The sequence below is a fragment of the Nannobrachium achirus genome, assembly GCF_963921795.1.
Source record: "Nannobrachium achirus genome assembly, chromosome: 22".
NCBI lineage: Eukaryota > Metazoa > Chordata > Actinopteri > Myctophiformes > Myctophidae > Nannobrachium > Nannobrachium achirus.
The window spans coordinates 25275254-25289755 of record NC_137829.1 but is presented as its reverse complement, the minus strand read 5'-3'; the positions used below and the strand labels follow the sequence as shown (position 1 = coordinate 25289755).

General features: G+C 42.0%; 1 protein-coding gene across 1 annotated transcript; it reads left to right on the top strand.

Moving 5' to 3' along the window:
* Window positions 1-974: 974 nt before the first annotated feature.
* smarcal1 (SWI/SNF related, matrix associated, actin dependent regulator of chromatin, subfamily a-like 1) lies at window positions 975-14482 on the top strand. Its single transcript, XM_080752571.1, has 17 exons — window positions 975-1729; window positions 2013-2310; window positions 2433-2483; window positions 2861-3121; window positions 3228-3278; window positions 3372-3555; window positions 4370-4520; window positions 7480-7641; window positions 7816-7881; window positions 8609-8749; window positions 9796-10014; window positions 11488-11558; window positions 11735-11834; window positions 12250-12432; window positions 12690-12790; window positions 13118-13214; window positions 14148-14482. Exons 1-17 carry the CDS (start codon window positions 1382-1384, stop codon window positions 14325-14327), a joined length of 2664 nt encoding a protein of 887 aa, XP_080608697.1. The 5' UTR covers window positions 975-1381; the 3' UTR covers window positions 14328-14482.
* Window positions 14483-14502: the final 20 nt, after the last annotated feature.

Here is a 14502-nt window from a genome sequence, read left to right as displayed (position 1 = left end):
TGGATGAGTATACTCTGTAGTAGGCCTACTCGCCTTCCAAAAACAACTGATCAGATCTAGCCTACAAACACAATCTATTGCTTTCAGGCAGTGCAGTGCTGCTGGTAGCAGGCTACAAAGTTAACCAAATATTAACGTCGCTTACGTTGTGGGCAGTGGTGTAAAGTAATTCTAAGTATATTTACTTAAATACTGTAATTAAGTACAGCTTTGAGGTATTTGTACTTTACTCAATTGAGTATTTCCAATTTCTAATATTTTTGAAGCGGTGAAAACAGCTTCCTATGAGTGGCTTTGTGTGTCCCACGCCCATATATGGTCATTTGAGTCCAGAATGAACAGTTTTTTTCAAAAACAAAATGTGTGTTTAATGTCCATATATGGTGATCTCAGTCCAGAATGAACAGGGTTTTTCAAAAACACAATGTATGTCACCTCATGTCCATATATGGTCACTCCAGGCCAGAATGAACAGGTTTTTTCTGTCCCGTACGTCCAGAATATCAGTCCAGAATGAATAGGCTTTTTCAAAAAGCAAAATGTGTGTCCCATGTCCATATATGGCCATTTCAGTTCAGAATGAACAGGTTTTATCTGTCCCGTATGTCTGTCTGTCTGTCTGTCTGTCTGTCTGTCTGTCCGTCCGTCCGTCCGTCCGAGGTTTGATTTTTACTTTTACTCCACTACATCTCAGAAGCAAATATTGCCACTTCAATTATTTTAAAAGGTTATAGTTACTAATTGCCAATACTTTTATACTTTTACTCAAGTAAATTTTTTACTTGTAACAGAGTATTTCTATAGAGTATTGAGACCTTATTTAAGTAAGAAATGTGTGAGTATTTTTTCCACCACTGTTTATTTTGATGTAATAACACAAGAAACATCATGTAGCCTACAGGCAACTCCTCCTCCACGTGTCTTCTTGTTATGAGACGTAATTTCCTGCGCGGCAGAAACACACTTGACAACTTTACGTGCAGACAGTCAATATTTCAGTTTATAATCGGCTTCAACAGATCCATACTGTACCACTCAAGCGGTTAGGGTTGTACAAGGTGGGATTGTTTATTCTATAATTGCCGAGGAAGACGCTGTTTACTGCTGATTTGGTGTTTTTTGCACTGGCTAGCTTGCTAGCCTCGCTAGCTGCTATCGTTAGCAGACACTTGGCTGCAGACTTTACTGCAGTTTTTACTGCTGGCATTCACACTTAAGATCACTTGGCCACAACGTAACGTTAACATTATGCTTAAGTTGGCCACATACTTTGTTTATTCGATTAGCAAATGTATTGGGACGGCTGGACATTGACTCAGTGCGTAAAGTATTTGTAGCATGACAGTAGAGTAACTGCACGTTACACAGCGGTACTTCAATAATGTCCACTCAGCTGACTGAAGAACAGAAGCGAAAAATTGAGGAAAACAGACGCAAGGCTTTAGAGAAAAGAGCCCAACGACTTAATCAGACTGTCAACAACACCGGTCCGAAAAGCTCAACCGGGTCCATCAGTACCCCAGAATACTCCAAGCAGAATGTGCCAGCTTACAGTGACTCCTCTCATCAAAGAGGACCAGTTTCTGCTTCAACCTCTGGACCAGGCCAGTTTGTTCCTCCATTCAAAAGGGTCCCTCAAAGTCCTAACCACCAAAACCAAGACAAGCCCCAGCAGTTGTTCTCTGGTGTGTGGAAGCAAAGTGAACAGAGTAACCCTGCATTGAGACAGGTGAGAAAGGAACTGCAACTACTGCATAGTACTGTGTTCTATCCTTCTGTCATTCAATGTTATGAGTTAAAGAGAACACTCTTTAATGGAAATACAAATAAGCCTTGCCTTACCTGAGTTTCCTTTTAGTTGACCGTCATAAAATTGTGCCTTTTCCAATGCAAAACCTCTAATAAATACCTCAATCAAAATCAATATGAGACTGTATTTTATTAGTAATTTTCTGCTAGCGCTGATGGAGGAAAAACTGTCTTTGATATTTTGTATTGTATTTTCCCCGTAGATAAAAACGATAGACCCCCTTCCTCAGACAAAAAGCCAACATGTGAACATGAACATCCCTAGCATTACATCCAGTAGCTCTGCATTCTACAAACAAGGAAGTGCTAAAGCTGCCCAAAGTCCCATGGCACAGCTTTCCTCAAAGCCTTCAGCATTGAATGGTGCACCACCTGCTAAGAAGCCTGCCATCGCTGTGAGAGGAAAGTGTGTGCCTCACTCGGAGGGCCGCTTCAGAATAGAAGTAAGCTACCATGCAGAGCTCATTGCTGCGTTTAAAGCCATCCCTTCCAAGAATTATGGTGAGTCACTGGCTGCCAAGGCGTCTGTACCTAAGCAAGAGATTTGTACTATTGCAACTGAAACCCCTGATGTTGAACATTTTTGCACACCAGATTGAAATCTATTTACATCTTCACTTTAGACCCTGCAACGAAAATGTGGAACTTTGGTCTGGAGGACTATCAGCAGCTAAGTATGTACGGTAGTCTATTTATGAATTGTCAAGATGAGTTGACATTTTAATCATTTCAAATTATAGCGTCACTCTACATAGGGACAGCGTCATTTATTATAATTGGGAACTGTTGCCACCATGTCGGTTACGTTTGCCTTTGTCCTAGTGCAGGGTCAAACTAAAGTCATTGACAGTCCCCCCATATCCAATGACATAATTTGTCAGGATACTTTGCTAGTAATGACAGCCTATTTACCAATGTAAGGACAGTCCTAAATGTGTTATAACATGCCTTAAAACTAACATGGATTTTGATTGTTAATGTTGCAATGCTTTTTGTCCCTTTTTTTGGTATTTATTGCCATGTCACCTGCTCCTCCCTCTCCATGTTGTAGTGAAAGAAGCTGCCTCTATCTCATCAGTCTCTGTGAAACCTCTGGAGGGCATGGAGGTGCTGGATATGGGTGCATCATCTATCCGCCCTCGTGACGGTGCAGCACTGGGAGCGCTGATGAAGCTGTGTAATGGCTGGCAGAGACCTGGAGCTACTGTCCAGGGTCAGTGCTGTCTGGTGTCCCCAACCCAGTTTGAAGTTGACATTGGCTACCACGTTGACGTCATAGCAGCTTTCAAGCAGATGCCATCCAAAAGCTATGGTAAAAGATACTTGGATTATAATGTATGCCAACTTTATTTTGTCCTTCAAATGTATTGTAGAACTTACATGTACAAAGGCGTGATTTGGTGATTCTTGGTGTTTAGACATGAAGACAAGGAAGTGGAGCTTTTCGTTACAGGATTACAAAAGCCTCAGTGAGTAATAATGCCTTTGTTATGCACATATTGTTTACCTGTGTTTGTTGCATTCGTCATCTTGTCTGAGTGCTCTGTGTTCCGTATGCCCAGTGGAAGTCCTCAGTGGGATAGCGGCAGTGGAGGTGGAGCCTCTGCCCAGGGCGGTCATCCAGGCTTTCGCAGCCAGTTTCGACGGGACTCGGGCCAGGTCGTTAGAGGTCCCTGAGGCAGACCTCTCCAGCATTGAGGCCTCGCTCACATCCAGCCTCATGCCCTTCCAGAGGGAGGGAGTCAAGTAGGTGTATTCAGACAGTCATTACTGCCTGCACTCTGTCCATGTAATTTATCCAGCTACTTAATAGGTGCTTAAGGTCAGGTTGTTTATGGTTTGCTCTTTCATAGGGTTGGGGTGATCACAATTTTGAAGAATCGATACATAATAGATTTTTATACAGTATATTTTACTTTACTTTAACACACTTGGTGCCAAACACAAGTTTCCTGAGTTTTGGCCGTATACAGTATGCCCCTTTGCCAAACACGAGTTTCCCCGAGTTGGCCGTTTTTGAAAAACAAACAAAAGTTGTGCACTCCCTACAGTTTCGGCATGATCTCGATGGCGAAATGCATGTTTGACTCCCAGAACAATTCTATCTTTCAAACATGGCAGCCATGTTTGTTTACATTTGAATAAAACACTATAGCCTCTATCTTTTGAATGCCTGAACGGATTTCCAAGCAGATTTTTTAGTTTGAAAGCTGTGAATGGCGTGCACACATGTGGTGCATCATCTGTGCATTATCTGTGCATGACCCGTGCACAATCGTGCACATTAAAAGGTAAAATGGTGAAGACATTAGTCGATTTTAATCCTGGCAGCAAGCTTGTTATAAAGTCGACACTTTGAGTGCAAAATAAACTTGATGAGTGGTTGTTTGCCAAGTGTGCCATTTAAACCACCCTCAAACTAGAGGTCAGTGTGTGGTTGAATGTACTATACTTTGTTTCTTTCATGACACTGAAATTGAGACATTGGTAGCATTGAATCATTATAGCTTTCATTTTACTGTTGTGATTTGCTGCCAGTAGTCAATTGTTGTCTCCATAGTTTTGCAGTGTCTAAGGAGGGCCGCCTTCTCCTGGCTGATGACATGGGGCTGGGGAAGACGGTGCAGGCCATCTGCATCGCAGCTTACTACAAGAAGGAGTGGCCATTACTGGTTGTGGCTCCCTCCTCTGTGCGATTCACCTGGGCAGAGGTGAGAATCATTCTCTTAGATTATCGTTTCAAATATTTGTATTAATTTTGAATTTTAAATATAGGGCATGATGTCAGGACAATGTAACATTTTTAAGAAAACAAAGACAAACAAGAAAAACGCACGAAAGAACCCCCAAGACACCCAGCCCACCCCCCTCAGCCAATCCCCACCCCAGAGCGCCACTATAAATTATTTGCAACTATCTGGAGGCCCGCTCATGTTCCAGGAAAGAAATTAATGGTCATTCTCTATAGATTATCAAGTTGATCTCAGTCCTGTGAAGTAAGGAATTAGGTGAAACTAGAATGAGTCCTCCTCGGAGCACAGGTCTCCGCCAGGTCAGGTAGGTTGTTGTGGGCCAGCAATGTTTGGAAATTCAGCCATGACTATATAGACATGTGTACCGATTTGAGTGATGTTTGGACAAAATGTTTAAGTGATGATTTGAGGCATTTTGTTCAAAGCGAACCACTCCTGCAAACTTTAGATGCCAATCTTATAGCCAATAATCAGGATGGAATATGAAAAATCGGAAAGATCTGTTTTTGAGTATAAAGATATTGTGTACAGATTTTGACCTGTAGGAGTAACATAACATGTGTTTCGCATAAACCGCTATGGTTTATCGCAGACCGATATGAAAAATCCAACGGTGCCTGAAATTAGCTACAGACCGACAGAAACACACGGACGGGCGGACAGGGGCAAAACATAGTCTCGGCCATGCCTTCAGCCTGGTGGATGGAGTATGAAACACCTGACAGAACTGTCCTGAACACATCATGACTATAGAGATGATGTTGGGGACTGCCCATAAGTCTGAAGGTTCATTAGTCCGAAGGTTCATTAGTCCGAATTTAGTTAGGGTTACTAAGGTTAGGGTTAGATATAGTATTCTTAACAGATTCGGACTAATGAACCTTCGGACCAATGCCATGGCACTGATAATGTTTACCGATTTTTGTGATGTTTGGACAAAATCTGTAGGAGTAATATAATTTTTTTTTTTAGCAAAAATCACAGGTCGTTGTGAAATTTCAGGGCGGAGGTTGTGATATTGCCTCCAGAGTGTGTGCGCACAGTTTCACGTCGATCAGGCCAACAGTGTCGTAGATTCGCTGTACACAGACGGACAGGGGCAAAATCATAGTCTCGACCACGCCTTCAGCCTGGTGGAGACAATAATAATAATAATGTATAGACCAGATTTATACCGTGCTTTTCTAAGTAATCAAAGTCTGTTTACATGGGAAAATTGCCACCACCTGAGATTATTTTTGAGGTATTAGACTGTGGTATTCTTTCTATTTGAATTGGCCATATGCCATTATTATTAAATCAACAGACACATTTCAATCTACCTCGGTTAGCTATTCCCTACACATTACTAGTATTTGAGGAATTCTAATGCCGTCCCCAAAGGCTGGTAGCACTCTGATGGGTAATTTATCTTCAAGAGAGGAGACGGCAGTATTGAATTTCATGCATCTATTTCTTTGTCTCAAGGGTGCACTTGGTAATTTGAACGATGAATCACTTGTTTGGTTGTAGACACTGACATTTTAAGCATTAGACTGTTTGTTTGTTTGTTTATTTATTTGTTCTGCTGCTTTGTTGATCGCGTCTTTTCCACAAGAATTTTTACCTGACTTGAGATCTTAACACATTCACCGTATCCGCGCTCATCCGCACCTTAGTTATGGGCTGTAGAAGAAAGCTTGTGTGTCAGCTGTGTCTGTTTGGAGGGAACCTCTGTCAGCTGCGCTGCTCGTCACTGATTGCTTCCGTGTCGCCACACTCACACCAACCAACCATGCGACCATTTGGTTTTACCAAGCGGGAATCACATTCTCGCACGCATCGCCACTGTGCTAACGTCTGTCGCTGTGCTAGCGAGAGGCGTTGTTACTGTTGCGCACCACCTCAAAAACGCCATGGTCGGTGGCCAAAGAAACCGTATTTAGAAGCTCTGACCTGACGGTCGCCACCCACCATTAGAGCGTGTTACTTGTTTATATTGTTGAAACACTTTTTCTCCTCCTACTCATGAGTTCTCTTCCACCGTCTCATTTCTCACACTTTTATCTTAGATTCTATTAATCCATGTTTAATGAGCGGCTACACTAGCAGGCTACAGTAGCCCCATATTTTCACACATTTTCATTGGACTTCTGTCTCATAAATGAATACAGTCTGTCTTCTAAATGGGTTCCCTGCATCAGATCAAATCCCCTAATCAAGGCCTAGGATCAGAGAGGACAGTCTAAACTGACATCTCTCTGGCTGGCATCTTATCTGCATTATTGTTTTGCATTTAGCCAGATATACTCCAAAGGATGGGAGCTGTAACTGAGTGAGTTAAAGCCAGGTTGACAGGCGAGCGGAGAGCAGGGAAGTAAATTGTCAGAAAGATTTGGGACACTGTTTTAATTTTATTATTCTTTTCACTACTTGAACGGAAACACTGACATAAGATGGGCTGAGTCTAAAGTGTAATCTTTGCATCAGCTGTCACTAACATTTTTTAAATGAGTTTCCTGTGACATTAACAATATACTACAATTTTCACATACTGTATCAGATTATAAATTGTCAGCACATAGAATGAGCTGGATATTCACCCCCACTGTTGACAGCATAAGGTGTAGATGGAATGAGCTGAATATTCACCCCACTGTTGACACTGATACCTTAAGGTGTAGTAGTATCTTCCTAGTGTTCCAATTCTGGTCATAATAGACTTAACATTCAGCAAAAATAGCAATTCTGCAAGCTCTCAATGCATCATGGTATGAGCTTGTAGATTTGATGTACACAAAAGTATGCAATAAGGGGTTAAAACGCACCTTTTATTTAATCTAATGTTCTGAGTTTAAAATTCACATAGTTTATAATTCTGTTTTAGCTTTTTACTGTTATTACCTCATTGAATTATTGAATTAGTATCTGTCTGTAGGCTTTCAGACGGTGGCTTCCCTCAGTGAGTCCTGCCAGCATTAATGTGGTGGTGAAGGCCAAGGACAAGCTGCGTGCCGGTTTGGTCAACATCATCAGCTATGATCTCCTCAGCAGGATGGACAAGCAGCAGACAACCGATCCATTTAATGTTCTAATCATGGTTAGTGGGTGTGGCTGGTCCACAAGGCTCCACTCAGAATTTTGTTCATTCAAATTGAAAATTAATTCAGTCGATTCATTAGGTGATTGGCATTAACGAATGAATGAATGAATTATGAAATAATACTGTTTTATTGTATATGTGACAGAAGGAACATGTTTATATTTTATGCAGGATGAGTCCCACTTTCTGAAGAACATAAAGACTGCCCGCTGTAAAGCAGCATTGCCACTATTAAAGGTACTTTTTGCAATTGATTGATTTGATCAGATTAAACTTTGGTAGAACCCAGTGTTGCATTCGTGGATTTACCTTTGGGGGAGACTCTATTTTAATGACTTCATGCCAGATCGCTTAACCCCTACACTACATGAGTTAACAGGCCAGACAATGAATTATTGATGTAATGTATGTTTGTAATCTCTGTAACAACAATCCATCATTTCTAATACTTTGAAGGCATGGTTTATTACTTGAAAACTGTGGGGCGGTCTAATTTAAACCCTCTACTCTGTCCAAATCAAGTTCCTGGCTGTTTCCATTTCTGTCTTCCCACCAGGCATGATAGACAGTGATTCCCCTGGACCTGGAATCTTCAAGGCATAAGAGTTGACCATGCAGGTTTTTGCTGGGCAACAGATATGAATGTTAAAATCTCCTACAGTCAACAGTTTTATCAGAGAGCAGAGGCCATAAATGATATGCGGTCTGTCACATAGGACAGGTAGTGACAATCCTAAGAAATATCCACCTCAAAAGTAGAGAAGGCAATAGCTCTGCATTTAAAACAGTGGATATAATCACCTTCTGACATTCTGGCAACAGTAGCTGCTCCCACAATGCCCAAGGTTTACCTGTGAAGGAGCAGCGTAAAACTGACAAAGATCCTGGTGCTATTAATTTCAACGCCCTTCTACCTACAGTCGACTCACTAACCAGTGTATCGATTTCAATTTTCCGTCCTCAGGCAGCGAAGAGAGTGATCCTTCTATCTGGGACTCCTGCCATGTCCAGACCCTCTGAGCTCTACACGCAGATCCTGGCTGTCAATCCGGCCCTCTTCCCACGCTTCCATGAATTTGGGGCACGCTACTGCAGCGCCAAACAGGTACCTTAAGCCGGTACCTTAAGCCCTCGGCGTGCAACGCCTCTCTTGATTGTACAGTAATACTTAATATCTGGCCACCTGTCAATGAGACCTGCGACCACACAGAAGAATGTGGTGTGGGTCTGTGGGATTAGATCTTATTTCTTCTTCCAGCTTGGTTACACGGTAGGTAGGGTCTACATTACACTGATGGAGTTGTATGTACAAATAAGGGATAACATTTCAGATTGCTGCCAGACACATGACACAGGAGAAGCATTGATATTTTTATTGTTAGTACTTTATCTAGCTACAGTCAATGGATCTACTGTGTGTACAGTACGAGTAGTATTGATGTGTTTTATTTAAAAAATAATAAGTATAACATTACATGTTCAATTCAGAACACGTCCCATTAGTGATATTTCTCTAAATGTATTTCTCCTCACTTGTTGTCTTCACTCATACTTGAGTGGGCACCCATTTAATTTGCTCTCTATGCATTTACATAAAGTGTTTTTTAATTAGCTTACTGTGACTCGGATTTGCATGGGTTTTGGATGTTTGGAGGGAATTGCTTTAATATTTCTAATCAGACTCCCTTTCCTCCTCAATGAATCGGTGCCCTCTTGGAAGAGAAAGGCAGACACCGCCAGTCCCTCTCTTTCTCTTCCACTCTCTCCACTAATCCTCCCTCCCACCCTCATCCTATCCTCCCTCCAGTCCGACTCCAACCATCGCTCTTAATCTTCATCTTTTCCCCCTTTACTGTCCATTCTTCCCTACATCTTCCCCTATTCTCTGTTCCCCTTTCCTTCACATTTCTTTTGTCCACACCATGTATATGTCCTTTTTTCATCTGGGGTAGTTGCCTGGATAGCGTTTCATCTTCATCATTGCAACATCCCACTTCAATACCTGAATCAGCTTACTGTCTCTCTACGTTTAACTGTCGAATTTAAAGAAAAAACAGAATAAAAAAAACAGAATTCGCTTAAAAACAACCCCTCAGTCCTTGTCTCTGTGTCACCCTACATCCACTCCTTGCTCCATCCTCTCCACTTCAGCTGGCCTGGGGCTGGGACTACTCGGGGTCATCTAACCTCGGGGAGCTGAAGCTGTTGTTGGACGAGAGTCTAATGCTGCGACGCCTCAAGTCCGAAGTTCTCTCCCAGCTACCCGCCAAGCAGCGCAAAGTTGTCACGGTGACCATAGATGGAGTAAACACACGCACCAAGGCTGCCCTCTCTGCAGCAGCTAAGGAGCTGGCCAAGGGACACAACAATGTGAGTTTACATTGACTTTGAACAGTAGATATGGAAAACATGGAAAAAATAACATGGAATTTGGAAAATTGCACACTCCAAGCCCAGAATGGTTTATGATAAGCTTATTATACAGACACTTTGTGTGATACGTTTAATTTTTTAACTGCTTTGATGTTTAATATTTAAGTTTAACATCAGTCTTTGCTGCTACTAGAATAATAAGTTAAGTGTGAAGCTATAGGTTGGGCACATGGGTACCTGCATACCACAGTGGTAAAGTACATGCATACCACAGAGAAGTCTGTGGGTTGGAAATTGGAATCCACCACGGTGCATCCGGCTTTGTTGAGCATCTACTGTATAGTATGAACACAATTGGCTAGTGTTCAGGGGAGGGAAGCCAGGCAGGAAGGGTGACATTTGTCACTAAACCTATGGGCTGGGCTGGCTCCTGTCAGCAGGGAGTGTTGGGCGGGGGGAGTAGGGTGGGGGCTCCTCACTGTCAGGGGAGCCAGTAGGATACAACAGCAGTGAAATACAGAAATATGTATGGAGCAGAATTAGTTGGCATAATGACTACATTGGCGAGAAAAAGTGTGAAAGTATAATAACACATTTCAGATAGAGATGCTGATAAACGTTGATAATTGAAATTGTGCCGGCACATCTTGTCCACGTATCCATGTATATATGAAGGTCACGCCTGACTCTGTGGTTCCCCTGACACATCACTGTGACATCACAGGTGATATCACAGGTGACAACACCTATGTAAAAGTCCATATATGGGTATTCCCCAGAATCCCTTTTATGCCCATATATGAAGATCCCTGATGTCATCGATATGGCCATGATGGCCAAGACATTGCCCATATCTGTGTGGCTGGTTCAGATAGGGATCTCCATGTATGGGCATAAAAGGGATTGTATGTTGTGATGTCATGGGAACCACCCTAACAGAATCCCTTTATGCCCATATATGGAGATCCCTGATGTCACCAATAGATCCCTGATCATCAGTATTAAGCCCATATCTAACAGGACTTCAATGGGAATGCCCATATATGGAGGAAGACAGCCCATATCTGTGTGGCTGGTTCAGACAGGGATCTCCATGTATGGGCATAAAAGAGATGTACCATATACAGTACATGGATCTCCATATATGGGTACCAGGGGTCTCCATAAATGTGTAACTGGTCCGATATACATCACTGGCCAGATGACCAAGAATTGGCGCGACCTCGCCCTTTAGGGCCCTGAGGCGTCTTACTAGTGTCCAGAAATGGATACATCTACAACATGATTGCTTTAACTGCAACCTGGAATATTTGAGAGAAGATTCCCTTTTAAATATTTATGTATAACATACACAAGTGCATAGTTGAACTCGAGTGTGTGCATTATGCTCTTAACCAAGAACCTTATTGAATCATCAAACAGAATGTTGTGTCAATTCTTATCGCATGTTGTTCTTTATCTCTCTTTTAGAAGATGAAAGAGAAGGAAGCCCTCCTCGTCTTCTATAACCACACGGCTGATGCAAAGATACAAGCCATATTGTGCGTAAATCATTTCCAAGGGGGAACTGCAAGTTAGATCGGCATAGATTTCATAAATGCTTTTTTTCCCTTGCAGTTCTCTACACAATAAAATCCTTTGTGTTAATTTAACAGGATGAACGCTGTGATTTTTACTTTGTATTGAATGTAGTATTGTAATTTTGTATCATCATTAGGGAGTACATCTCAGACATGCTGGAGTGTAGGGAGAAGTTTCTTGTTTTTGCCCATCATAAGATCATCCTGGACAACATCACCAGTGAACTGGTAAAGAAGGTAATCTTAAAAAAAAAAAGAAAAAATCTTAAAATATGGAATGCTGTATCAGTACTTTGCCACATCAGGCAGAAGCAGGTATATCTTCAGGGTTAGTGACTTTGCTGTGTTCCAGGGATTGGCCAGCTTTGTGGCAAGTCTCCATTTTGATCCTGGTTGGTGTTGCATGACTCTGGGATTTCTGGAGGCCACTCTCAGTGCTGCACTTACTTTAACAAAACAAAAACATATTTTTAACTCAGCACCTGGAACCAGTTGATTAAGCTCAAGTGGCTGTGGATATTATCATACTGTAATAAACAATAATGGAGTCAAAAGGTCACCTTTGCATCAGTTTGGACTTAGCTTAGCAGGAGGTTCCTGCAGACGTCTTTGGAAACCGAGTTTTCTTTTGACTGTCACACCTCTTCCACAGAACATCAATTACATCCGCATCGACGGGACCACTCCGTCAGCTGATCGGCAGCAGCTGTGTGAGAAGTTCCAGTATTGCGCAAACAGTTGTGTGGCTGTGCTGTCCATCACTGCAGCCAACATGGGTATAACCCTGCACTCTGCTGACCTGGTGGTTTTTGCAGAGCTCTTTTGGAACCCAGGGGTAAGGCAAGACACAAGGAGACCTTCACGAATATATGATTCACTTTGTTTAAATGTTTTCATTATTATGCTTTCACAGCATATAAATCCATTTTACGCTGAGTCGCTGACTGTACCAACTCTGCCTGCCTTCCATTCTATTATTATAGGTCTTCGATATTGGATGTGATAAAACCGGAGATTGGTGGTTAAAATAAGTGACAGCTCAGTGCAGTTTCTTGGCATTGCTTAAAAAAAATGAATGTTTTCCAACTGTAGGTCCTCATTCAGGCGGAAGATAGAGTGCACCGTATTGGACAGACCAGCAACGTGGATATTCATTACCTGGTGGCCAAAGGAACGGCTGATGATCACCTGTGGTGCGTACAGCACTGTATCTGTCACTGGGACTTATGTTCCTGTATTTAAATCAGTTCTTAGCTGTTAATTATCTGGGGATTATTCTTTTTTCTTCTTCTCTGAGCAAGCATGTTGCTTCTCCCTTGAGTCAGATTCAAACACAATTATAACTTTCACAACATACTTCTGTTACGGACCACTGGGCAGCTGCTGGGAAGGTTGGGGTTAGAGTTTGTATTGCGCTGGCCGTTGCAAAATCTCACACGCTTTTCTTATTTTCTCTAATACAGTATTTATGTTGTGATTTGTTGTATGCTGGTTGTAATTTTACAATGCATTTATTACAGGCCCATGATTCAGGAGAAGATGAACATCTTGGGGCAGGTGGGCTTGTCTGAGTCAAACTTCCAAGAGAATGCAGAAAATGCCAGCTTCCATTCCAAGGTGGGTCCTGTATATTGTTCATTTTAATTACTTTTCAGTGGCCACTATATATTTGTAATTGGTATGACATAATTAGATGGACTCTTGAATGAACTGTTAATATTCACAGTTACAGTGAGGACCACAATTTTAGTCCACAACCAAAAACAAAGGCCAATGTTTCAGGCAAGGATCACGGCTCCATTGACTTCCATTTTAAAATGATAATGATAATTTCAAAAAGTATAAAACATAGCTTTTGTGGCCTACTGGCAGCATACATACAATGTGTCGCACTGATCGGTTCAGCTGTTTGCGAGATTGTCGATGGCTAGTCTTTTTCAAGGCCACGCTGTAAAAGATGATCTTGAACTCAAGAGCCATCTTTGAGTGGATCTGTCTATTTCTCAAAATCACTGGACTGATCTGTGCCTAACTTTATCAGACACCACTACTATTTGTTTTTTTACTTACTAGTGTTAGTCTGACTCAAAGATCCACATTGGAGCCATGCTGTTCCCATGTCAATCCCAAGTTCCCTAACCCAAGTTTTTACTAGTGATGTCCCACTCTGCACTACACTCCCTCAGGTCCTCTGCAACACATACAGCCAGTTTGATTGGTTGGACAGTTCTTGTGAGGAAAAGCCCGGACACACACACACACACACACACACACACACACACACACACACACACACACACACACACACACACACACACACACACACACACAATTTCCTTGCATTTATAGATCAGTAGATGATGTTCTATATAAATTACCGCCATGCATGGGTGTAAGGTGGGATTGAAGTCCCTACAATACCAATGTACTGTATTTGCGTAGTTGAACCAAGGTTATTTACTTAATTTAAGAACCGTGCTAAACAACATATGCCTGTAGATTACTCGTCTGTTTTCATTGTCTCACAAGTTCTATCTGGGTTTTGCTCAGGACCCTACGCAGAAGACCATCACAGAGATGTTTGCTCAGGACCCTACGCAGAGGACCATCACAGAGATGTTCCAGAGGTCATTCACTGAGGAGGACGACATGGATGAAGCTGGTTTAATGGAGGCTTTTGATGACTGGGAGGAGGACTGCCACACAGGAAGTGATCACACACATCCCTAGCAAAATGATACACAACATTATAGACTATTGTTGCCTGAGGCAGACATTTGTCTTTTGACAATTATCCACTTATCATGACGTTGTTTGGTTAAATAAATAACAAAACTGTGGATTTTGTGGAAACTGTGAATAAATAAATACATCCTTAACTATGATTGAGTTCAGTGAGTTTTGT

What these genes read in the sequence shown, in the direction of transcription:
- smarcal1 (XM_080752571.1), top strand. Translation starts at nt 1,382, where the DNA reads ATGTCCACTCAGCTGACTGAAGAACAGAAGCGAAAAATTGAGGAAAAC. An exon ending in CATCCCTTCCAAGAATTATG is followed by an intron (nt 2,311 to 2,432) that starts GTGAGTCACTGG and finishes TCTTCACTTTAG; the next exon opens with ACCCTGCAACGAAAATGTGG. An exon ending in ATGCCAGCTTCCATTCCAAG is followed by an intron (nt 13,215 to 14,147) that starts GTGGGTCCTGTA and finishes GGTTTTGCTCAG; the next exon opens with GACCCTACGCAGAAGACCAT.